Raw genomic sequence first — 26,013 nt, forward strand, 5'->3', positions numbered from 1 at the left:
TCATGTTGATTGATTTGCGTATATTGAAGAATCCTTGCATTCCTGGAATAAACCCCACTTGATCATGGTGTATGATCCTTTTAATGTGCTGTTGGATTCTGTTTGCTAGTATTTTGTTGAGGATTTTTGCATCTATGTTCATCAGTGATATTGGCCTGTAGTTTTCTTTCTTTGTGACATCTTTGTCTGGTTTTGGTATCAAGAGTAATGGTGGCCTCGTAGAATGAGTTTGGGGGTGTTCCTCCCTCTCCTATCTTTTGGAAGAGTTTAAGAAGGATAGGTGTTAGCTCTTCTCTAAATGTTTGATAGAATTTGCCTGTGAAGCCATCTGGTCCTGGGCTTTTGTTTGTTGGAAGATTTTTAATCACAGTTTCAATTTCAGTGCTTGTGATTGGTCTGTTCATATTTTCTATTTCTTCCTGGTTCAGTCTTGGAATTTTGTGCATTTCTAAGAATGTGTCCATTTCTTCCAGGTTGTCCACTTTATTGGCATATAGTTGCTTGTAGTAATCTCTCATGATCCTTTGTATTTCTGCAGTGTCCGTTGTTACTTCTCCTTTTTCATTTCTGATCATAAGTGTGTTTTCTATGTCTGCTTTGTATATAGATTCATTTGTATTTTTTTAGATTCCACATGTAAGTGATTACAGCTGATATTTGTCCTTCTCTGTCTGACTTACTTCACTTAGTATTATATCCTCTAGGTCCATCCATGTCGCTGCAAATGGAAGTATTTCATTTTTTATGGCTAATATTCCATTGTATATTTTATAAAATATGTATACATACCACATCATCTTAAACCAATCATCTGTTGATGGACATTTGTGTTGTTTCCACATCTTGTCTATTGTAAATAGTTCTGCAATGAACATTGGGATACATGTATCTTTTCAAATTAGAGTTTTCCTCTTTTCCAGATATATGCCTAGGAGTGGGATTGCTGTATCATATAGTAGTTCTATTTTTAGTTTTTAAAGGAACCTCCATAATGGCTGCACGAATTTACATTCCCAACAACAGTATAGGAGTGTTCCCTTTTCTCCATACCCTCTCCAACATTTATTATTTGTAGATTTTTTGATGATGGCCATTCTGAGGCCAGTATGAGGTGATACCTCATTGTGGTTCTGATTTGCATTTCTCTAATAATTAGCAATGTTGAGCATCTTTTCATGTGCCCATTGGCCATCTATATGTCTTCTTTGGAGAAATGTCTGTTTAGGTCTTCTGCCCAATTTTTGATTGAGTTGTTTGTTTTTTTGATATTGGCTTCATAAATTGTTTGTATATTTTGGAAATTAAGCCCTTGTTGGTCATATCACTTGCAAATATTTTCTCCCATTCTGTAGCTGGTCTTTTTGTTTTGTTAATTGTTTCCTTTGCTGTGCAAAAGCTTTTAAGTGTGATTAGGTCCCAACCTGACCTTATTTATTTATTTATTTATTTGGCCACGCTGTGCAGCTTGTGGGATTTTAGTTCCCCGACCAGCGTTTGAACCCCGGGCCCTCAGCAGTGAGAGTGTGGAGTCCTAACCACTGGACCACCAGGGAATTCCCCCAACATAACCTTTTCAAAACATGCTGTTTAGACTGTTAAATGAAAAATATATTTTTAATTGTACTTGTATAAAACTGAGCATGTAAAAAAAAAATGGGCATGTCAAGTTGGAAAGGTGGGGAAGGAATCCATTATTTGCTGAATACTACTGTATGTCTGACATTGTGCTCGGTGTTTTACATGTGGTATGTAATTTAACTCCATCCTCAAATTAATCCTGTGATTTAGATAATACCAGTCCCAAACTGCAGATGTGGAAACTGAGATGTGATAAATTAGTCACACTAGGTTAGGAATATCATTGGGGACACACAAAGAATTGCCAGGAGTCCATGGGCACATTCAGTTGTAAAGAAACCAATTTCTAGACTCTTGACTTCCTAAAATCATCTGCCTGAGAACACTGAGTCTACTTTCCAACCTCCTCTTTCTCAACAGCCCTTCTCTCATTTTACAGAAAAAAACACATTCCTCTTTCCCCACTACCCCCCATGTGGCTAATTTGACCTTGGTGCATTGCCCCAAGGGACAGTAGCCTCTGTGTACCAAACAATAGGACCAGCCAAAATAAGGGTGTTAAAAAAAAAAAAAAATAAATAAGGGTGTTGATGTGGAAAAAGGAATGACCCTAATCTCTGCTTAACAAGATCTTTTGCAACACAGGAGGTTTATAATTCTTTGCTTTCAACAAAATTGCTGAAGTAACTAATGGAATTGTCAGCTAATAAATCATGAAAATTAATTTTTGAGGCTCATGATGGAATTTTTGGTACATAACGCAGAGGAAATACAAAGAATTGTGTGACAATGCTGTGAGAAAATCTTTTCATTTCCTTCTAACTATTCATGTGAACAAAACTTCTTAGCATTTACATTTTTTCAAAGGGAAAGAATCAAAATAAAACGGATACTGAACACTTTCTCAAAAAAAAAGTAGCAGCTTAAAACAAACATTTATTATTTCACAGTTTCTGAGGGTCAGGAGTCCAGTAGCTGCTTAGGTAGGTGGTTCTAACTCAGGGTCTCTCAAGAGACTGCAGTCAGGCTGTCAGCTGGGTCTGTAGTCATCTCAATACTTGACTGGAACAGGAGAATCCCCTTCCAAGCTCATTCACTAGTTGTTGGCAGGCCTTGGTCCTCACTGGCTGTTGGTGGAGGCTTCAGTTCCCTATTGCATAAGCCTCTCCATAGGGCTGCTCACAAAACGGCAGCTTGCTTTTCCCAAACAAGTGATGTAAGAGAGCACTCAACACAGCAAGAGGGCACCCAGCATAGAAATCACAGACTTTCATAATCTAATATCAGAAGGGTCACCACCACTTCTATTGTATGCTATTGGTCACACAGACCAACGCTGGTACAATGTGGAAGGGGAATACACAAGGGTATAAATACCATTGAAGGACAAGTTTCAGGCTGGCTTCTACAGGTGGTCAAGAGTAACAAAACATCCCATTGAACTTCCCTGGGAGGGCAGAAAGATTCATGTAAAGATACACAAGGGTATAAATACCATTGAAGGACAAGTTTCAGGCTGGCTTCTACAGGTGGTCAAGAGTAACAAAACATCCCATTGAACTTCCCTGGGAGGGCAGAAAGATTCATGTAAAGTGACAGCTCAAAGTCTAAAAGAGCTTCCCAGAAATGAACTGTAAGAGGCACTCAAGAGGCACAGATGAGAGTGGGCAAGACTGGAGATCCCAACCATCCAAACATAATAAAAGAAATCAACTTAGTTAATGCTCATTAAGTAAGCTGGAGATCCATGTCACTTCAGACAAACACTTCCTCTCTCTGAAAGTGTTTTCTCACTTGTAAATGAAGGGACTGGACTAATCTCTGTGGCCGAATAACAAATACGTAGCAACTTATCATGTTCTGTGCTCTACCCGCTTTAACTTTTAACTCATTTTACCTGCATGGCGAAAGGCAAAGCTCGTTTGGGAGAGCCCTTGGCACCACTGCAAATGTGTTGGGTGCTCCCACAGCAGTTTCCTATTCTCAGCCTGAGCTGGAGCTCCAAAGATGTGATTCATGTGTTTAGTAATGGGCTGGCTCTTTCTCTGGGCTTCTTGTGAAATATGCGTCCCTGTGTGGCAATCACCGAGCTTTGTGACTTGGAACAAAGTAAACTAGAGACTAAAGAAGTTAGCTTCATCTGCTTCCTTTAAATATAAAAGTGCCTGATCCTTTCTGTGATGTTTTTATTTTGACCTCCGGGAGAAGAGAGAGTCTTGATAATTTCTGAGGAAATAAACTCCCAGCGGCTGAGTTTGGCTAAACCATGAAATGGATGTTCCCCCAGCCTAACAAGGGCATCTCTGCTGAGACTCCAAACTACCCTTCATATGACAGTCTATGTACATGTCTTCCCAGGGTTGGGCATTGGGAAATCCTGTGAGCTCTACTTCAAAATATAGTCAGAATCCCTAGTCCAGGGTACTGCTGCCTGTTGCCTGGTCTCTGCAGTAATCTCCAAACTCACCCCCTGCTTCTATCCTTGTCCCTCTACAGTCCATTCCCAAAACAGCATACAGAGTGATCCTTGTTAAATGTAGGTTAGATTGTATCACTGTTCTGTGTGAAATCCTATAATGGCTCCCCATTTCCTTCAGAGCAAAATACAACATCCTTAAAATGCCTTCAAGATCCTACATGATCTGCACCCGCATTACCTCTGGGACTTCTCCCCTATACCTCTCTCCCTTGCTCACTCCTTACCAGCCCCACTACCTCTTTGCTGCTCCTCAGTTAGGCCTTAGAGACTTTGCTCAGACTCTGCTTGGAAGGCTCTTCCCCCAGATGGCCACCCAGCCCTCTCTCACCTCCTTCAAATCTTTGTTCCTATCTTACCTTCTTATGAGGCCAACCCTGACCACCCTATTTAAAACTGTGACCAGTCTGCTTCCCCTATTTCTTCCTTTACCTTCTGAAAGAAGGAGTTACTTAAAGACCTAAAAGAAAAAAAATTTAGTTACTGGATTCCATCTGCAGCAAGTTCCAGATAGTATATTGAGTTAGGCTGGAATTCAGTTTTCAATTCTCTTTTATTCAATTCAACAAACAATACACTGGTGGTCTCCCAGAAGCAAGCTTTAGGGTTGGATGGTGAATTGTGGAGAGATGGAGGTCCAGCAAAGTGTAGTGAAGGAAATAAACTTGGAACAAAGACCTGCATTCAAACCCTAGCTTCACCTCTAACTTCCTTTGGGAAACTGGGCAAGTCTCTTCCCTAATCTGGGCTTCAGTTCTCCATCTTGAAAATAAGGGGAGGGAACTAGTTAGTCTCTAAGGTCACGTTTGGCTCTATAGCTCCATGACTTTACCCTTATTTCACAGAGAGCTATGGTCTCTTGGGTCAGTTGCAAGTTCTCAGGGGTGAGTGGGCACAGAGAGTGCATGGCCACCAGCTCTCTCTTATAAGCCAGCACCTCAGGGGCCTGAGGTCTGCCTTAAGCACTCACAGCAATTGGGTAATAGCTGCAGTGGTTAACCTGAAGTCACCCTGTGCATCCTCCAGCCGAAAGAGGATGCCCATCTCACCCCCCTGCATCCTCAGCAGAACACAGAGGAAGTGCTCCTTGGTGCCACAGAATTAGCATTAGCTTCCGGTTAGTCTACTATGCAGAAGGGGTGGGGTGTGGGAACAAGCCTTGGTTAGGCTTGAGGTATGCTTGGGAAATTACTGTTGAAGCCAAGCAGACAGCATTCTAGAGGTGTGAAACTCTTGTGCCCATAATGGGAATGATGCAGTTAGTTCCAGCAAAGCTCCAGGGCAAAAATGAGTAGGCCATCAATTAATGTTCCACTTTCTCTTGCATTTGATTTCTTCTCTTTTTAAGTGTTGTTAGAAGAGCAAATGGTTTCTTACTCTGCTGTGAATATTAATGAACTGCTGTAATGTTCAGGGAACTGCATTTATGGAATTAGAAAACAGAATACTGTACCAGGAGTGAGAAAACCTGGGGCATGTTCCTGGGGCATGTTGATGCTCAGGACCTCATTTTCTCCATTTGAAAAATACAAGTATTGGGCTTCCCTGGTGGTGCAGTGGTTGGGAGTCCGCCTGCCGATGCGGGGTACACGGGTTCATGCCCCGGTCCGGGAAGATCCCACATGCCGCGGAGCGGCTGGGCCCGTGAGCCATGGCCGCTGAGCCTGCGTGTCCGGAGCCTGTGCTCCGCAGCGGGAGGGGCCACAACAGTGAGAGGCCCGCGTACCGCAAAAAAAAAAAAAAAAAAAATACAAGTATTGAACTAGGATCTTTCTAGTATATGATAATTCTAAGGCATCCAGTCCACTACCCCAGGAGGCTATAGCAGGCATCAGCAAACTCCAACCCGTGGCTGTTGTCTGTTTTGGTAAAACCTGCCAGCACCACTGAAGCAGGCTGACCCTGTGAGCCTCAGAAACCAAGCCAGGTACCCTCCCATGACTCACTTTCTCCCTCTGCTGCCAGGGCGCAGGCTGGTCCCTACCTACACATTGGGGATTCTGCTACTGGTGACTACCAGTCACAGAGCAGAGGAATCTCAGTCTGCCCCAGTTGAGATGGCCAGGCTTTCTTGGGAGAAGAGAAGGGCACCCGGATCTCAGTTTCCTGCACTGTAAAACAGAGATAATGATAGCACCTGCCTTTTGAAGTTCTGGTGAAAATTAAATGAGACAATGTATGTATAGTTTGGACAGTGTTCTTCATTCAATAAGTGCTCAATAAACGTCAACTAATATTACTATTCAGTTCTATTTCTTCTCAATCACCAACTCTAATATCAGATAGGTAATAATACAACACTAGTACCAAAGGGAAAAGCACTGAACTGATGGCAGGTAACATGAGCTCCAGTCTCTGCCAGCCCAGCTCTAAGTGGTTATTTTACACGTCTAAGCTTTAGTTTATGCACTAGAAAAATGTAAACGACACCTAGCAACATTGTTCATTCATTGATTCCACTCCTTCATTAAGCAATACTTATTGAACACCCACAGTATAGACTTAGTCCTAACGCTAAATATGCGAAACCTGAAAATGAACGAGATATGGCTTCTGCGTGGAGGAGCTCAATCTAAGAAACTTCAAACGAGATAACGTCCGTGAAAGTTTCCTACAGGTCAGTAACAAGACTGTCAGAAGAAAGTGCTGGTGTGGACTCTTAGTTTTCCAGATCCCATGAAACTCTGTCTCAGAGATCCTCCCTAACTTCCGGATGTTTGTCTGGAAGGTGAGGGCGGTAGAGGAAGTGTTAAATAAAACAGAAGAGCAGCCTTCCTTTCTGTTAGAAACAAAGGAAAGGAGCGCACGGAGTCTGTCTGGATTTGTTCTGCGACTCCGTACTTAGCAAAAAAAGGTCTAAGCTCAGCCCAGACGGCTGACGCTCACAAAAATGCTGGAAGGGTAAGGTGGGGGGGCGGGGAAAAACCTGGAACCCCAGCTGAGCATGCGCACTTTGACTTTCGTCCAGCGCAAAGCCCCTCTAGCTCGGAAACCTTACGTCAAAGTCTACGTTGAAAGACGTAGGGAGGGAAGCCAGGGAAACGCTGGCTCTCGAGTCACGTGATGCGACGAGAGCGTCGTTGACTCCTCCCCCTCAAGATGGCGTCGTTGCTGCAATCGGAGCGGGTTCTCTACGTAGTCCAGGGAGAAAAGAAGGTTCGGGCCCCGCTCTCGCAGCTTTACTTCTGCCGCTATTGTAGCGAGCTGCGGTCGCTGGAATGTGTGTCTCACGAGGTAATGCAGTCGTCCCATGAAGAGTGTGTGTGTTGGGGGAGGGGGAGGCGGTTCCTCCTAGTCACCGCGGCCAGCGGGTGGTAATTTTCCTAGCATGTTGATTGGCTCTGCCTTCCGTCACTCAGATTTGCCTGTGATTTAATTTGCTCATACGTACGTAATTTGTCACTTGGAAAGGAGAAGCGGCCTTGGGTGGGGCTGAGCAGCCATTCTGTTCTAGAGCGCCCTCTGGGACAAACTTGACTTTGGGGACCCTGGCCATCTCCTGGGAGGGGGGTTGGTAATTGGGTGGATCAGGGGAAAAAAAGGTATGGGGGTGCTTAGTTCAGGCCACTTGAGGGGCGAGATATCGTCTTTCCAGCATTGATTGAGGGATTGGGGAGGTCTGCGGGCATCCTCATCCAAGCCCCTCCCATCCTGGAAGTTCTGCCCCTGCTTGGGCAGAAACTGGGCCCTCTTCCAACTGCCTTGTTCTGTTTCCTGACCCAGCCCAAGGCCTACAGCAGATAAGAGGTTGGGATGGGGTGAGCTGAGTGAAAAGCGCTTACAATCGGGTTTGTCGTTTAAGAAGCTCAAAGTGTTATATTCATGGCGCTTTTCCTGAGGGTACATTTCTGACCTTCACTGGCGCAAGTGGGCGTTGGAGGTGGGATTGCTCAAAATGTAAAAGACCCCCGGAAAAAAAAATCACCAAATAACAAAACCCCAGAACTTCTGCAGCACTTGGAACATGTTGTTCATTCAATAGGCTCTGCGGATTAAAAGACGCGTTAAGATGTAAACCTTGCTGTCGAGTAACTTGCAGTCTTGTGAAGGAAAAGCTGATTAGTAATAATACATAGTTAATGCTTATTCAGTACTTTCTATATGCCATATGCTTTACATAATCTTTAATCATCCTACAAACTAGAATGGATACCTTTTTTTAAAAACCACTTTACAGTTAAAGAGGCACATAATGTTTGCGCTGGGTCACACAGCCAAAAATTTGTGGGTGGGAGGGGGCAGCAAGATTTGAAACCAAGCAGCCTGATTCAGAAGACTTCAGTGAGGATCCCTGGACGGTTAAAAATGCATATGAGGATACGTCCTATACTATAAGCCATTTTACACATTATGAATAATTATTATTTTATTGGGAATATTTTTCATACTGTTAAGAATAGTCAGAGAAAGCAGTTAAATAACACGAGAAAAATCAATGCTGTATTATATACATGATTTTTTTTTCTCCATCTCCATATGCTTATTTTTTGGCAGGTTCTTTCTCTTTAGGATGCTGTCCCAGCTCCACCTCCAGAATTTATTGGATTAGATTCTCATTTGGTGATCATTAGGGAGCTGAGTTTCCATAATCTGTAAGGATCTCTTCAGCTAGGACATTCAGTCTGTGACTGCATCTTTTACGGACTGGTGTGCACCTGTGAAATGGAGGCCATTAGGGTTTGGGGAAGGATGATGCTAGTGAGGGCTGAAGCAGTCCGGAAATTTCTAATGACAAGCCTGGGATTGGAGCTGCAAATGAAGGGATGAGCATAATTTGGAAAGGGGACGGGGAGGAATGAATTATATTTTGCCTTTTATGATGAGTAAGTGCAAATATAAGTTAACAGTATTATATTTTGTGTTCCTGGAGACTTATTTGAGCAGTAACTTTATCTTTTCAAAGGTGGTTCTGTTTATAAGCAGATGATGAAAAAAGAAAACAGTTTCTGATAGTATTTATGTTCAAGTGAATCTGTCCATCTGCAGGTGACTAGATTTCTAGAATTATCAAATAGGATCTACTGCATTAAAGAAAATATTTAGTCCTTAAAAAAATACACTGAATTTAATTTTTGTACTATGTTTTTGCATTAAATACAATAAGACTATGTTGTTAACTTAGTAGTTTAATTTGCCATTTAAAAATCTCTAATTGGTTGGCTACAGCTGACTTTATGAATGTTAATGTATGCTTTTCTTCAGTGAACATGTAATACCTTAGTAATGGGAAAACTTAAAATCTCTTAACAATTTGTGTGGTCAAGTTATTGCAGTCACACAAAGCTGGACTAGATAGAAGGATATTTGATCATAGCCTCATAAATTGGGTTATTTTATTTGTTAATCTATTTAGATTATCATAGAGATCTTCTTTTACATAAACATGTTTTAACACGTCTATTACATAAAACCCTGATGAAAGGGAATAGGAAAGATCAGAAAGGAAAAATAGAAGGATTTCAGGAAATCCAGAGGTTAAGAAAGCAACAGGTGATTGAAGAATAAACCCGATGCTGATAACAGTCCAGGTTCTTTGCCAGATCAATGGTCTCTCATCTCTGCTGCAGAATAGTGTATTTTAAATTTCACTAATTGACATAGGCATATATATACAAGCCAAGCTAAATGTCTTTTCCTCCAATTTTTTGATTTCTTGTTTCTTTCTAGGTGGACTCCCATTATTGTCCCAGTTGTTTAGAAAATATGCCATCGGCTGAAGCCAAACTAAAAAAGAATAGGTAAGACTGGGATTAATTTTTTCTATTTTCCCCAACTATTTTTTTAATAGCTGGTAAAAAAGCACATGGAATTAACTCTCATTTTTAAGAAGCTGTTTTTCTTTTTTTAGCATCACTTATGCCAAAGATGAAACTTTCATTTTAAAAAAATAAACTGTATTTTAGAGCAGTTTTAGACTTAAGAATTACTGTGAAGATGATACAGAAAATTCCCTTTACTCCTTACCCAGTCTCCCCTATTGTAAATGTCGTGTATTAGTATGGTATATTTGTCTCAACTAATGAGCATTATTGGTAACATTATTATTAAATAAACTCTATATTTTATTTAGATTTCCTCAATTTTCCCCTAATCTCCTTTTTCTGTTCTAAGATCCTATTCAGGATACCCACATTATATTTAATAGTCATGTCTCTTTAGGCTCCTCTTGCTGTGATATTTTCTTAGACTTTCCTTAGTTTTGAGGAGTACTGGTAAGATATTTTATAGAATGTCCCTCAGTTGGAAGTTGTCTTATGTTTTTCTTATCAGCTGGGGGAATGTATTGTGGGGAGGAGAACCACACAGGTAAAGTGCATCTCTCATCACATCATATCAAAGGTATATACCACCAACACAACATCACTATTGATGTTAACTTTTGATTACCTGGCTTGAGCTAGTGTTTGTCAGGTTTCTCTGATGTAAAGTTACTTTTTTTTTTCTTCTCCTTTTCCATATTGTACTCTTTGGAAAGAAATGCACTATTATAGCCCACACTTAAATAGTGGGGAGTTATGATCCCCTTCCATGAAGGCTATCTCCATGTATTACTTGGAATTCTTTTGTATGGAAGATTTTTCTCTTCTCCCCTTTTTATTTATTTAGTCATTTACTTCAAGCAGTATGGGCTTGTGAATATTTATTTTATACTTTAGGTTATAACCCAATACTACTTTTTTTTTTTTTTTTTTTTAACTCAGATTGTTCCAGCTTTGGCCATTGGGACTTCTTTTAGTAGACTTCCATCTCCCTTTGGCATACCCCCATCATTATATGGCAGTGAGGAGGAGGGAAGTGTTAGTCAATTGTTTGAGAACTTTCTTACTTACTCCAGGCTCATCCTCTATGTTTTCTGCTCCAGCCCTAGAATTAGCCATTTCTCCAAGGAGCCCTGGTACCTTTTATTCGAGATTGGTATTGCAAACCAAGATCTGGTATTAAAAACCAAGATCTGGTACTCACTGCTACTGGTGCCATTTTGGTTTTTAGCATGGTGTGGAAGTCCTTTGTAACCAGTCACACCTCTGTACCTCCAAGGATATGAACCACTGTTTTGTCTTTCCTGTCCTGGAGAAACAGCTCCTTATAAACCAGTTTTGTATGCTTTCCATACATTAAATTTTGTCATTTAATCCTCAGAATATCCCTATGAGGTGGGTACTATTATTATCCTTATTTGAGGATATTATCTAGTAGCAAAATATCACAGAAAATTGGAGTTATGGAATGGAACGTCAGAACAAGTCCAGGACTGGAGGTGAAATCTTGATAATCTCAGATGGTGGGAAAGTTAAAAACAACAAGGCATGGGGGAGCCTGTAGGGGAATGTTGAGTGTTTCACTAGGAAGAGTAATGCCTAAAGAGAGCAGAAAGCCCTGAAAATGCCCCGCTTCTGAAACATTTCATCTTGGTAGCATTGTTTGGTATCTGTTTCAGCTCTCTGGCACAGCAATCAAGCAGTTATTTTCCAAACCCAGTTTCACAGCTTATTGTATTGTTGCCTCTCAGTTTTCCATTGTGCGATTGGTCTGTCCTCTCTAAAGTCATAAGCTGTGACATTTCTATGGCCCACAGAAATCTTTGGGGTCTGTAAAAGAATCTAAAAGTTAACTCCAGACTGTTAACCGTGATTCCCTCTCTGGAGTAGGATTGGGTCATGCTCTAACTCTTCAGGAACTTTGATGATGATTGCATTTTAAAAAATAATTATCGTAATACTTTTGAAATTTTAAAATGAAGTTTGTAGGAGCCTCTTCAGAGTACTTTTTAATTTCTTTCTGCTTGAGAGCCACCCTTCCCTTATAGTTCTCTCTTGAATTCCTAACATGTAGAACAATGTCTGGCACATAGTAGGTGCTCGGTAAATATTTGTTGAATGAATTAATGGTTGTTTGTTGTGTCCTAGATGCGCCAACTGCTTTGACTGTCCCGGCTGTATGCACACCCTCTCCACTCGGGCAACAAGCATTTCCACACAGCTTCCAGATGACCCAGCCAAGACCACGGTGAAGAAAGCCTATTATCTGGCCTGTGGATTTTGTCGCTGGACATCTAGAGATGTGGGCATGGCAGACAAATCTGTGGGTGAGTGAGGCGGACTTCAACATGAGATTTTGTGAAATCAGCAGTGCTATAATTGCACACAAATCGTTATTTCTGTTACCTGTTGGGAGGTAGGTGATAAATTCAGAGTATTTTGTCATTAAATCTAATATGTTCCCACATTCTCACATGGACCGTGATGTTTCATCTGAGACTTGATAAACTCTTTCATTTTCTTAAAGTTGGTAAAATAGCATTTATAAATCTGATACTTTTTTAGAATCAAAAGATTAATGTTCTTCATAAAAAAATAAATGCTCCTGATGGTGGAACACACCATGAACAAACTTAAAAGATAAAAGTCACACAGCTTGGATCATACATAACAGTAAAGATAAATAACCAAAAATAAGGAACCCTTAGAAATCAGAAAGCTACCCCATAGAAAGAAAGAAATTGTCAGAGGATATGAACAGCAGCTCTCAGAAATGGAAATAAAGATGGTCAATAACCAGAATGTGCACAAATCATTGGATTTTTTTTCTTGCACACAACTTGGTGAGGTGATTTTTTTTAAGTCAATAGATATGCAAAAAGATAAGTTCAGTTTTGCTAGTGATCATGAAAATGCAAATTAAAACTTCATCCATTGATTTGGCAAAATTTTAAAAATCTGGTAGTATGACAAGAATATGGGAAAATAGTTCGTTTGTCTGCTGCCATTTTAGAGAGCAGTTTGACAACATTTATTAAAATTTCAAATTGCTTTTATTCTTTTACCCAGAAATTACATGTCCAAGTATCTATCCTGGAGCATTCAAACACATGCTCAAAGATACATCTATATGTATCATAAGTGAAACAGGAAAGTTATGTATGTTTGGACCTAAAGAAAACCTAAGGTATTAAAGAACCTTTCCATCATTTGAGCATTTCAAAGCAGAGGTTGCATTTACCTTCATTAGGAAACTTCCTTTATTTTTTCATATCCTGTACTCCATGGTTAATATCAGAGAGTAGAAACACTCTTTGTTGCAATCAGTTCAAAATCTTGAGTTGCTGTTTATTTTTTATATAAACAGCAGCACTGCTAACTCCCCATTGTCTTTTTTCTTTCTGAAATTTCATTTGTTTAATTTTGTGAAAACTTTTTAGACTTGTTAAAAATTCCCATTTTTACATTTCCATTAAAAATATCAACTTACTATTTACATGAGGAAGCCAATTAAAAGCTCATTATGGGGCCTCCCTGGTGGTGCAGTGGTTGAGAATCTGCCTGCTAATGCAGGGGACACGGGTTCGAGCTCTGGTCTGGGAGGATCCCACATGCCGCGGAGCAACTAGGCCCTCTCACTGTTGTGGCCTCTCCCGTTGCGGAGCACAGGCTCCGGACGCACAGGCTCAGCGGCCATGGCTCACGGGCCCAGCCACTCCACGGCATGTGGGATCTTCCTGGACCCGGGCACGAACCCATGTCCCCTGCATCGGCAGGCGGACTCCCAACCGCTGCGCCACCAGGGAAGCCCGGTTTACCAATTTTTGCTCCCACTAATAATATATGAGTAGACTACCCATTGCTCCAGATCTCCGGCAGCTCTTAGCATTGTTGGACTTCTTTCAAGTTTTTCCAAACTGATGGTTGTGAAATGGTATCTCATTAGTTTTTCCCCCCCCTTTTTTTTGGTTAGCTTTATTGAGATATAATTTACATATAATGCTCACCAATTTTAAGTGTAAAATGCTTTGATTTTTGACAAATGTGTATAGCCATGTAGCCACCTCCACAATCATAGAACATTTCCGTTACCCCGAAAAGTTCTCTCATGCCCCTTTGCAGTCACTTCCTTCCACCTCCTGGCCCGTGACTACCACTGATTTCTTTCTTTCACTGTAATTGTGCCTCTTCTAGAAGTTTATATAATTGGAGTAGTTTAGTCTGTTGTGTCTGTCTTCTTTCACTTAGCATAATGCTTCTGAGGTTCCTTCGTGTTTTTGCTTTTTATTTTTGAGTTGTATTCTATTGTATGGATATACCATAATTTGTTTATTCATTCTCCAGTTAATGGACATTGCATTTTTTGCAGTTTAAGGCTCATATGAATAAAGCTGGCTATGAATATTTGCCTAGAAATCTTAGTGTGAATATGTATTTTCATTTTTCTTGAGTGTATACCTAGGAATGGAATTGCTGAGTCATACGGTTAAGTGTATGTTTTCCTTGACTGAAAACTGCCAAACTGTTTTCCACAGTGGCTGTACTATTTTGGGTCCTCACCAGCAGTGTAGGAGAGTTCCAGTTCCTCATCAACTATTAGTATTGGTTTTTTTTTTCATCTTAGCCATTCTAGTGAGTGGGTAGTGATACCTCATTGTGGTTTTAATTTGCATTTTCTTAATGTGCTTGTTTGCCATCTATGTATTTTCTTTGGTGAAGTGTTTGTACAAATCTTTTGCCTATTTTTAAACTGAGTTTTAATCTTTTTATTGAGCTGTGAGAGTTCTGTATTGTAGATACAGGTCCTTTGTTGAATATATATTTTGCAAATATTTTCTCCCAATCTGTGGCTTGCCTTTTTATTTTCTCAACTGTGTCTTTTGAAGAACACAAGTTTCTAATTTATTTTTATTTTATTTTTGGCTGCATTGGGTCTTTGTTGCTGCACTTGGGCGAGCTGTGGTGAGCGGGGGCTACTCTTCATTGTGGTGCGTGGGCTTCTCACTGTGGGGGCTTCTTGTTGCAGAGCACGGGCTCTAGGAGCGCAGGCTCAGTAGTTGTGGCGCACGGGCTTAGTTGCTCCTTGGCATGTGGGATCTTCCCGGACCAGGGCTTGAACCCATGTCCCCTGTATTGGCAGGCGGATTCGTAACCACTGCGCCACCACAGAAGTCCTACAGGTTTCTAATTTTGATGAGGTTCAGTTTATCAGTTTTTTATTTTATAGTTGTGCCCTTTGTGTTCTAGTAAAGAAACTTTAGCGTAACCCAAGGTCGCTAAGATTTTCACTTCTGTTTTCTTCTAGAAATATTATAGTTTCAGCTCTTACATATAAGTTTATTACCATTTCAGGGTAAATTTTGTAAATGTTGTGAGGTAAGGGTCAAGGTTAATTTTTTGTAAATTGTTGCAGCACCATTTGTTGAAAGTATTCATTATGGTTTTACTTTCAGCCTTCTGGAATAATCTTTTCCCTTATGATTTGTGCTTTTGTCTCTTATGTAAGAAACTCTTCTCTAAACTGAGGTCGTAGAACACAGAAATTGCCCAGTGTTGCAGATACGGGCAAGTTCTCTGGAGTCAGACTGCCTGAGTTTGAATCCTGGCTATACCGCTTACTATCTCTATGACTTTGGGCAAGGTATTTAATTTAAATGAGCCTCAATTTCCTCATTTGTAAAATAAGACTAATAATGAGAGTCCCTACTACAGAGGGTTATTTTTTTTAATGAATTTATTTATTTATTTATTTATTTTGGCTGCGTTGGGTCTTTGTTGCTGTGTGCGAGGGGCTTTCTCTAGTCGCGGCGAGCAGGGGCTACTCTTCGTTGCGGTGCGCGGGCTTTTCATTGTGGTGGCTTCTCTTGTTGCGGAGCACGGGCTCTAGGCGCGTGGCTTCAGTAGTTGCAGCGTGCGGGCTCAGTAGTTGTGGCACGTGGGCTTAGTTGCTCCGCAGCATGTGGGATCTTCCCGGATCAGGCCTTGAACCCGTGTCCCTTGCATTGGCAGGTGGATTCTTAACCACTGATCCACCAGGGAAATCCTCAGAGGGTTATTATGAGAATAAAATGAAGTGTGATACATTTCAAATACCTGGCACAGAAGTTATACATGTGTTAGTTGTAGTTGTGGTCCTAGTGGTGGTTATTATTATCACCATCATTATATTTAAAGAAAAATTTCATTCTGAGCCCTTCGGTCTGTATAATTTCTAGGATCTTTCTTGGAAATTGTGTGATTTTATGTTTTTAAGCTTTATTTTGTGACCTGCAGATGACCTGTTTTTGTGAAAATAAAATTATCAAATTATGTAAGTCTTGTTTAATATTCCTTCATTTTGCAGCTAGTGGTGGTTGGCAGGAACCTGAAAATCATCACACGCAACGGGTAAGTAAAGGGTCATCAGAGAGAGGATGAAATGAGAAAAGATGAAGAAAAAGACCATTTTATCAGTGTATATGGTATATGCTTATAAATCCATGATGTGTATTTTAGTGTTTTTTACACTTATAAAGTGCTACTCGTTGTAAGACATTAAATCACAGTGGCAGTTTTTTCCAGTCTGACTTAAGTTAATAGAGAAACCTAGGTGTAGTTTTAGTTCTGTACTCAGGTTGTGAATTGGAAAAGGGAAATGATACGTTTCTGTTTTCCATGTACCCACCAACTGTGTTAAGGGTCCATTTGTTCTCAGAAATACCATCAACATATAAACATTTTAACTCTTGGAAACACCACTAATTTGGAAGATGCCCTTGGACTCAGTAGTGGTTGCTTATAGAATCATGATTTAGACATCCTTTAATAGTTCACAGTGAATTGATCTCTGCAGTATACCTTAGAACTGATTTTGTTGCCCCTGGAAGTAGAATATTAGAAAGATGATAAAATGCTATCGAAATGAAGTTGTACAGACTGCAAATTAAATCACAATTTATAATTATTCACTTATGACATCAGCAAAAATGAGAAATACTGAAAATATCTTGGATGGGAGTGTATGGAATTTGACCTTTTCACATATACTATTGTTAGTGTAAATTAGTACAGATTTCTTGGTCTCTCAGCAGTATCTACTTCCTGGACTCTGACCTACAGAAATACTTGTACTTATGCACAAAAATATGTATATTCATTTATCAAACACTTATCAAGCATGTGCTGCATACTGTGTGTCAGGGATTGTGCTGAACAATAGCAGTACATGGTCCTTACCCTCATAGAGCTTAAGTCTAATGGGAAAACAAAAATCAATTAAATAATCCCCATTTAAAGGAAAAACTCAGGGTAATATGAAGGAGAGAAAAACTGCATGTGGGCATTTATTAGGGGGAATTTCAACTAGGTAGGTCCACATCTGAGGATTGTGCTAGGATCTGAGGATGACAGGCAGAGAAGGGAAAGAATTCAGGGTGGAGGAACAGCATAGGCAAAGAGCTTGTAAGTGGAAGGGGCAAAGCAAGTTATAGACAAGAAGGTGAATGTGCCAGAGTGGAGCACAGCAGTAGGTGAATGGAGAAAAGGATTTGGGGTCAGACTGCAGAACCATGTGGACCAAGTTAAGGAGTCTGAGAAGCCTTTAAAGTAAAAGAGCTGACAGGATCAGGTGAGTGTTTCTAAAAAATAATTACTGCTGAATTGAGAGGACAAGAGTGGGTACCAGGAGACCATTTAAGTGCTCTCAGAGGAAATGGTTAAATACCTTTAGGACATCTGTACCATTTAATAAGATGCAGCCTTTAAAAAGAATGAGGTAGATCTATTTGTACTGAATGGAAAGTTCATGGCACTTACAGTGAAAAAGTTTTAAAATAGTAAGTTTTTTCCCCTTATATGAAAAATAAAAAGAGCTGTATTTATTTTACACATATAAAAGTGATATGTCTATACATGCATTTTTTAATGTATGCAGGATATAATATCATACCCGTGTCTGTAAGTGTGTAAGAAAGGTATCTAAACTCTATTGGTGGATACCTGTGGTGAGGGGAAGGGTGGACTTAGGCCTGAGAGATAAAAGAGAAGTTTCACTTTTTATTCTTTATGTTTCTATATTGTTTGAGCTTTTCACAGTTATCATTTATTGCTTTTATGATTAAAATATATTTTTTAAATGAAAATATGTGATGGAGAGTGGGAGAAAATAAAGTATGAAATGTCACATCCTTGGAAATAGGTGGTCCTCTGGTCATGCAGAGAAAATAGGAGCACTTGTGAGGGGAAGTAAGCAATGAAGTTAAAGAGCAGTGAAAAGAGAACATGAAATTTTCAAGGCTTTTCATTGTTCATTTCTTCCTGTTGTTGAACTTGAAGTTTCCATTTCAATTCTGAAAATAGATCATGTAATGAAGACAAATTCTCTTTCAAGAAGAGGGCAAACTTGCCCACCTTAATAAATTTGTCTTATCTCTTCATTTTATGTCTAGTCAGTGGAGTTGATTAATTTTGTAAGGTTCTTGTTAGCTTTTTCGTGAAACGAATACTGAGTCTTTGATTTCTTACAGATGAACAAACTGATTGAATATTACCAGCAGCTTGCTCAGAAGGAGAAGGTTGAGCGAGATCGCAAGAAACTGGCACGGCGTAGAAACTATATGCCTTTGGCCTTTTCGGTGAGAAATTGGTACAAAAAGGAGTTTGCAATTCATGGATCAAGACCGGTGTGGCATAAGAACAGGGAACATTTCAGAAAGTGGCCATTGTCCCTAGATTCCTGAACGATGGCTAGCAGAAGAAGGTTCCTCAAGTGATAGGTGTCTAAGTCCAGTGGTTATGCTTTTGCCATATCATTAGTTCTGTTTGAGTTCTTTGAGTTTTAAGTACATTTGTGTTTCTTTCTCCATCACACCCCTTTCTCTTCTGATTATTGATAAAGAGGCTACAGTTTAGTTTTGTAGGCACCCACATTTACAGCTTTTGGATATTACAGAAAGTCAGGAGAATATGGGCGAGTGGTAGGTTTTATCCATATTACCTATGTAGCCCACCCACCTTTGGCATCCTGGTAGTAGAGGTTTCCCAGCTTTAGTTACCATAATTTTTTGGCCCCTTCCAATATTTCTCCAGTATAAAAAACCCTGACTTTTACACAGAGCATTTTTGTGGTTAAATAAGTAGTGATATATGCAGGTGTAATTTTTGATAGGAATTATGTACAAAAGTCATTCTCTACTCATTTGTAAACTACCAGTTAGAAGCAAGAAATTAGGATTTGGAGCTTTTGCTATTGTCCCCCAAGTTTTATTTGTTCTCACAGAACAGTTTATTTTCTGTGTGTTTGCTTGGAGCCAAGCAGGTTGGCATTTAATAAATAATGTTTATTGAATAGCAATGATGTGTCAAGCTCTGTGCTAAGCACTTTATACATGTTATTTTGTGTAATCCTCACAACAATCCTGTGTAGTAGGTGGTATATCCCCATTTTACACTGAAGGGAATGAGACCTGTAAAGGTTAATGAACTTCTTGTACTGCCTCTGTATGAGAATTAGTTAAGGCATTAAAACCCTAAGAATTGGTAAGGTTCATATAAAAATACCTAGTTTAGAATTTAATAAAACATTAATACTTGCAAAGCATCCATATTTGCCAGAGACTTTTATGAAGTCTCAGTGAATTTTTTGAACAGTCCAGTGGTATAATCAGCATATGCACTAGTGTATTTAGGAGAGGAATTTGAATTAAATGTGTTATTCTTCCAACTTTCCCATATAACCTGCCTGCTGTATGAGTTTGCTTCTATCTTATGCTGCATTTTTTTGTCTCTGTTGCAACCTGCTGCTATTTTGGGGCCTACAGCAACATACTATTCATGTAGTGGTAAGTTCTCTTTTATGATTCTTGCTAACCCTGAAGAAGTTAGCAGATGAGCACTGGTGTTCCAAGAAGACGTTCATCGTGTGTCTTAGATACTCCACATAGTTCTTGTCTAAGCCATAGCTTAGATATTCTTAGATTATCACATTTTGCTCATTTTCACTGCATTAATGTAGTTTCGATCTCCATGTTTGGTGCTTTTTTTATTATTTTAAGAGTAAGATGATGTGGGCTACAATTACTCTCTTTAAAAGAAGCTTTAAAATTAGCGCTTTTTTTTGGCTTATTTCCCTGAGCTTCTCATGCTGTCCCTCCCAATATTCTTTATTTTGATACACAGGATGTATAAAAGTAGAATTTCTAATAGGAATTTCTGAACTCTGTTTAGGACAAATATGGTCTTGGAACCAGGCTTCAGCGACCACGAGCTGGTACAACCATCAGTACTCTTGCTGGACTTTCGTAAGTTTGGACGTTAAATGGCTTTTAGGGAAAAAGCTGATATCAAAATGAACATTGAAGGAATGTGGTTTTAAAGTTAATAACAGTTGCCAATGGGGAAGAAGATACTCATACTTAGGAAAAACATAAACAGAAAGAATATTCTACAGTAGAGGAATACTTCAATTATTGATATCATGGACTTTGAAGATATTCAGGTGAACCCTTGAGAAATGATGGCTTTTATCTTTTAGCCTTAAAGAAGGAGAGGACCAGAAAGAGATAAAGGTTGAACCAGCTCAGGCTGTAGATGAAGTGGAACCTCTACCTGAAGACTATTATACGAGACCAGTAAATTTAACAGAGGGTAATTTTATACATGATTCTGCTTTGTTGCTATTTTACATCTAATTCTGTTTTTGTTACTTGTATGCCTTGTGATTTGAGTTTTTTTTTTTTTGATTTGAGATTTTTAATAGCATAGTTGTTAGTACTAAAATGAGTCATGTAGAAAATAAAATAGATGTAATCATTTGAAGAACTTTAAAACATCTGTCAAATTTCTATATTGTAGTTTTTTGAAGAGCACTATTCACAAAGGCAGTGTTATTTTGTGTAATTATCTCATATACATCTGATTTTGAGCAAGTCACTATAAACCAAGCTTGGTTTCTGCCTTTCATGCTAGTGACCACCCTTCAGCAGCGCCTCTTACAGCCTGACTTCCAGCCAATCTGTGCTTCACAGCTCTATCCTCGTCACAAGCATCTTCTGATCAAACGGTCCCTGCGCTGCCGAGTAAGTATTCCTTTCTGTAGAGTTGTCATTTGTGTAAGAGAAAAGTAAAAATAAACACGATTGGCATCTGGTCAGTAGCAAAACCTCTGGAATGTAGTAAATGTAGAAAGTGCTTGTAGATAACGTTCCAGTGTCCAGGCACTATTTTAAAACTTTCAAGATAAACTTAATCCCCCTAACTCAGTGAGGTAGGTACTGTTGTTACCCTTGTTTTACAGATGTGGAAGCTCGGGTATTTGAAGTTTAAGTTCATACTGCTAACCCCTAAAAGAATAGTGAAAGAATATAAAGGTTTTAGGCCAGTAGAGAGGGGAAAAAAAGGACTAATAAAAAAAATCAATTTAGAAGAAAGCAAGAAAGAAGAAAAATCAGCAAAAGCCTCTGGGAATCTATGAAACTAACAGCAGGCTTTCTTCAATAAATAAAAGAAACATTGTAAAAGAAAACAAAGTATGAAAAAAAAATGGAAAGGAAACCTTTGCGATCAGTACCATCCAACAGAACTTTTCTGTGGTGATGGAAATGTTCTTTATCTGCATAGTCCAGCATGTTAGCCACTAGTCACCTGTGGCTACTGAGCATTTGAAATATGGTAGTGCAGCTGAGGGCCTGAATCTTTCTAAGATGAAATTCATTTAAATAGTCACATGTGACTAGTAGCTCCTGTTATCAAATAACACAGCATTAGATTAGAAGAGATTTATGAGGCCTATCAACCAAACGCAGCGTATAGACTTTAATTCCTGATTCAAACACAGCATAGAAAGATAGAAAGAAAGGGACCAGGGGAGGAGGGAGGGAGGAAAGAAAAATGAGTGAAACCTTTGGGGAAATTTAAATACTGACTGGATTTTTTAATGCTATTAAAAGAATTATTCATTTTTTTAGGGATAATAATGGTATTGTTAATTTTTTTAAGTGTCTTTATCTTTTAGAGCTGCATACCAAAATGTTTAAGGATGAAATGACATGATGTCTGATATTTGTTTCAAAATAGTCAGGCATAGGGAGTGGGTAAAAGTCTAGGTGAAACAAGATTGGCCACTGTTGCTAACACGTTGCTAATTGTTGAAGTTGGGTGGCTGGTACCAAGGGATTTATAATACTACTCTGTATTTTTGCATATGTTAAAAAATCTCTATATTGAAAAACCTTTTTAGGAAGAAAGGGGCTTCCCTGGTGGCACAGTGGTTGAGAATCCGCCTGCCAGCGCAGGGGACACGGGTTTGAGCCCTGGTCCGGGAATATCCCACATGTGGCGTAGCAACTAAGCCCATGCGCCACAACTATTGAGCCTGCGCTCTAGAGCCCACGAGCCACAACTACTGAAGCCCGCAGGCCTAGGGCCCGTGCTCCATCACAAGAGAAGCCACTGCAATGAGAAACCGGCTCGCCACAACTAGAGAAAAGCCCGCACACAGCAGCGAATACCCAAGGCAGCCAAAAATAAATAAATAAACTTATAAAAAAAAAAAAAAAGGAAAAGCCCACTTTAAATATAAAGACACATATAGATTAAAAGTAAATGGAGAAATCCAAAAATGGGCAGAAGTCCTAAATAGACATTTCTCCAAAGAAGACATACAGATGGCCAAGAGGCACATGAAAAGCTGCTCAACATCACTTATTATTAGAGAAATGCAAATCAAAGCTACAGTGAGTTGTCACCTCACACCAGTTAGAATGGGCATCACCAGAAAATCTACAAACAACAAATTCTGGAGAGTGTATGGAGAAAAGGGAACCCTCTTGCACTGTTGGTGGGAATGTAAATTGATACAGCCACTATGGAGAACAGTAAGGAAGTTCCAAAAATAGAATTACCGTATGATCCAGCAATCCCACTACTGGGCATATACCCAGAGAAAACCATAATTCAAAAAGACACATGCACCCCAATGTTCATTGCAGCACTATTTACAATAGCCAGGTCATGGAAGCAACCTAAATGCCCATCAACAGATGAATGGATAAAGAAGTTGTGGTACATATATACAATGGAATATTACTTAGTCATAAAAAGGAACAAAATTGTGTCATTTGTTGAGACGTGGATGGATCTAGAGACCGTGATACAGAGTGAAGTAAGTCAGAAAGAGAAAAACAAATATCATATATTAACGCATGTATGTGGAACCTAGAAAAATGGTACAGATGAACTGGTTTGCAGGGCAGAAGTTGAGACACAGATGTAGAGAACAAACGTATGGACACCAAGGGGGAAAGCCACGGGGGGTGGGGGATGGTGGTGTGATGAATTGGGAGCCAGGGGGGGTGGGGGATGGTGGTGTGATGAATTGGGCGATTGGGATTGACATGTATACAGTGATGTGTATAAAATTGATGACTAATAAGAACCTGCTGTATAAAAAAATAAATAAAATTCAAAAATTAAAAAAGAAAGTAAATGGAGAAAAATATACCATGTCAATACTAATTGAAAGGAAGCAGGAGTAGCCATATTAATTTCAGACAGAACAGACTTCAAAGTAGGGACAGTTATGAGGGATAAAGAAGGGTATTATATAGTGGTAAAGGGGTCAGTTCTCCAAGAAGATGTAACAATTCTTAATGTGTATGTGCTGAACAATAGAGTGTCAAACTGTGTGAGGCAAAACCTGATAGAACTGCAGGAGAAATAGATGAGTCCACCATCGTAGTTGGAGTCTTCAACACCTGTCTCTCAGAAATGGACAGATCCAGCAGGCAAAAAATCAGTTCCATATTGACCCATCAATCTCACTTCTAGGAGTCTGCCCTGAAGGTACACCTCTACAAACCAAAATATATAGAGGTTAGGGTACATCCACACAATGAGTACCAAAAATCTATAAAACAGAATGTGCTAATGTGGGATGTATTTTTAAATGCAAAAAGCAGGGTACGCAGCAGGTGCATAACTTTTTGTATAAGAAAAGAGGGAAAATATATATATATATATAAACATAAAAAATATTTGTGTATGTTAGATTAATAGACCGTTGGAATAGAATAGAGAAAGCAGAAACAGACTCATGCATGTGAGGAAACTTGATTTTACTAAATATGGCCTTGCAGGTCACTGGGGAAAGAATACTATTGAAATTTTGCTAGGTCAAATGATTCTATGAAAAAAAAATAAAATGGGATCTCTAACTCACACCATACACAAAAGTCAATTTCAGGAGCATTGGAAACTTTAAAGAGTAAATATGATGACCAGTATGTCTAGAACGAAATATGGGAGAATATTCTTTATGGCTTCTAGTTAAGGGAGTAGTCCGAAAATAAGACAAACCATAAAGGAAAAGTTGTATATTTGACACATTAAAAGTAAAATTTATACCCCCATTCCAAAGAAAACCCATAAAGAAATGAAAAGGTAGGCCATAGACTGAGAAAAGTAATTTGTAAGGTATATAATTGACAAAGAATTAGTATCCAGAATATTTAAAGAAGTATAGCAAATCAGTAAGGGAAAGATATCCAGTATAAAAATAACAAGTAGGTACTAGCAATTTATGGCAGAGGAAATGCAAATACCCAATAAATAGGAAAGATACACAAACATGTACAGTAATCAGGGAAATGTACATTAAAACTACAGTGAGAAACCATTTCATAATCATCAGATTGGCAAAGTTAGCAGTTTGGCAATATCCATCAAAATAATAAATACATGCACCCACTTTTAGGAAATTATCCTACAGATACATTTATACGTGTGGGAAGTGATTTGCATACAAGATTGCTCATTGCTGCATTATTTGTAGTAGCAAAATCATGGAAACATTTATCAATTTGGGTCTGGTTACATAAGTTATGGAAATCATTACAGTAGGACACAGAGGTACATATGTGTGTGCTGGTATGTCATTCCAAGATCGATTCAGTGAAGAAGGCAGAAGAATATAAAGTGTTCTCTTTTTGTGTTATTGTGAAAAAGAAAGGTGATGTATGTGTATACTTCTATGTGCATCAGCTATCTGTGAGAAAACACATGAGAAGCTTGTTGGCTCTGGGGAGAGGAACAGTGGGACAGGTAACTGGTATCTTTACACTGTTTCTTTTTTATACCATTAAAAAAATGTTTTAACTGGATGCATGTGGAACCCATTGAAGAAAGTAAGCAAGTAATTGTTACTGTATTTTAAAGCATGAGATCTGGAATCATACAACTTGGATTTAAATCACAGCTCCAAGTCTCACTGGCTCTGTGAAGTTTGCACAGATTATATACCTTTCCTGTGTCCCATTTTTATCATCTGTGACATAGGGACAATACTAATTAACCTACCTCATAAAGTTGATGTGATGTTTAAATTCACTTAAACCAAATCTTTTAGGCTAGTAGAAAGGAAATTAAAAAGGACTAATAATAATATAAAAGAAAACAAGGAAGGGACTTTCCTGGTGGTCAGGTGGTTAAGACTCCACATTTCCACTGCAGGGGGCACGGGTTCAATCCCTGGTCAGGGAACTAAGATCCCGCGTGCCACAAGGCACGGGCCAACAAACAAACAAAACAAAATAAGAGGAAAGCTCAGAAAAATCCACATCGTTCACGCTTAATAAGAAGTCTGTGTTAGTTTTTATTTCAGTAGTTTTGAAGCAGTACAAGGTTATTAATATTTGATAGTGTGGTTGCTTATTTCTAGAAGCCCAAAACATCTTTTGTATATTTTGGTTATGGGTAGTATACACTCTATTTCAAAACATCTGTGATCTTGCAGCAAAATAAAACCAAACTGTAGTAAATGCTATGCTTCTGGATTTGGCAGGTCTCTGGATCAGCAGAGTGTGTTCCTGTTTTCCTCTGATACATATTTTTTTCTTTTTAGAAATGTGAACATAATCTGAGCAAGCCAGAATTTAATCCAACATCTATCAAATTCAAAATCCAGCTGGTTGCTGTGTGAGTGTTTGGGATTGGTGTTTTGGGTTACTGTTGTTTTTGTTTTTTCACTGTGACATGTGCTTACTCTTGGCTTAAAAAAGGAAAGAGAAACTACTTCAGAATAATCTTGCTGTTTTGTTCCTGTTTTGCTTTTGAAATACATACCAGGAAGTTGAAGGCAAATTTACGGATGCAGAATCCAGGGCGTTATATCAGGGCACGTGATAGTATGGTCTGTGGCAATGTGGTATGTTGCTGGTTAGAGAGTCA

At 39.2% G+C, this 26,013-nt stretch overlaps 1 protein-coding gene across 1 annotated transcript in view; it reads left to right on the forward strand.

Moving 5' to 3' along the window:
- Nucleotides 1-7,123: 7,123 nt before the first annotated feature.
- Nucleotides 7,124-26,013, forward strand: part of DCTN4 (dynactin subunit 4) — a 31,105-nt gene continuing 12,215 nt past the window's right edge. Inside the window, exons 1-9 of the mRNA XM_007118371.4 lie at nucleotides 7,124-7,288; nucleotides 9,722-9,792; nucleotides 11,962-12,140; nucleotides 16,157-16,200; nucleotides 18,318-18,425; nucleotides 20,017-20,090; nucleotides 20,324-20,436; nucleotides 20,758-20,867; nucleotides 25,688-25,761. Of these exons, the coding sequence (XP_007118433.1) occupies nucleotides 7,154-7,288; nucleotides 9,722-9,792; nucleotides 11,962-12,140; nucleotides 16,157-16,200; nucleotides 18,318-18,425; nucleotides 20,017-20,090; nucleotides 20,324-20,436; nucleotides 20,758-20,867; nucleotides 25,688-25,761 (908 nt within the window). The 5' untranslated portion in view covers nucleotides 7,124-7,153. The remainder of the gene's footprint in view (nucleotides 7,289-9,721; nucleotides 9,793-11,961; nucleotides 12,141-16,156; nucleotides 16,201-18,317; nucleotides 18,426-20,016; nucleotides 20,091-20,323; nucleotides 20,437-20,757; nucleotides 20,868-25,687; nucleotides 25,762-26,013) is intronic.

The sequence above is a fragment of the Physeter macrocephalus genome, chromosome 8 (genome assembly GCF_002837175.3).
Source record: "Physeter macrocephalus isolate SW-GA chromosome 8, ASM283717v5, whole genome shotgun sequence".
NCBI lineage: Eukaryota > Metazoa > Chordata > Mammalia > Artiodactyla > Physeteridae > Physeter > Physeter macrocephalus.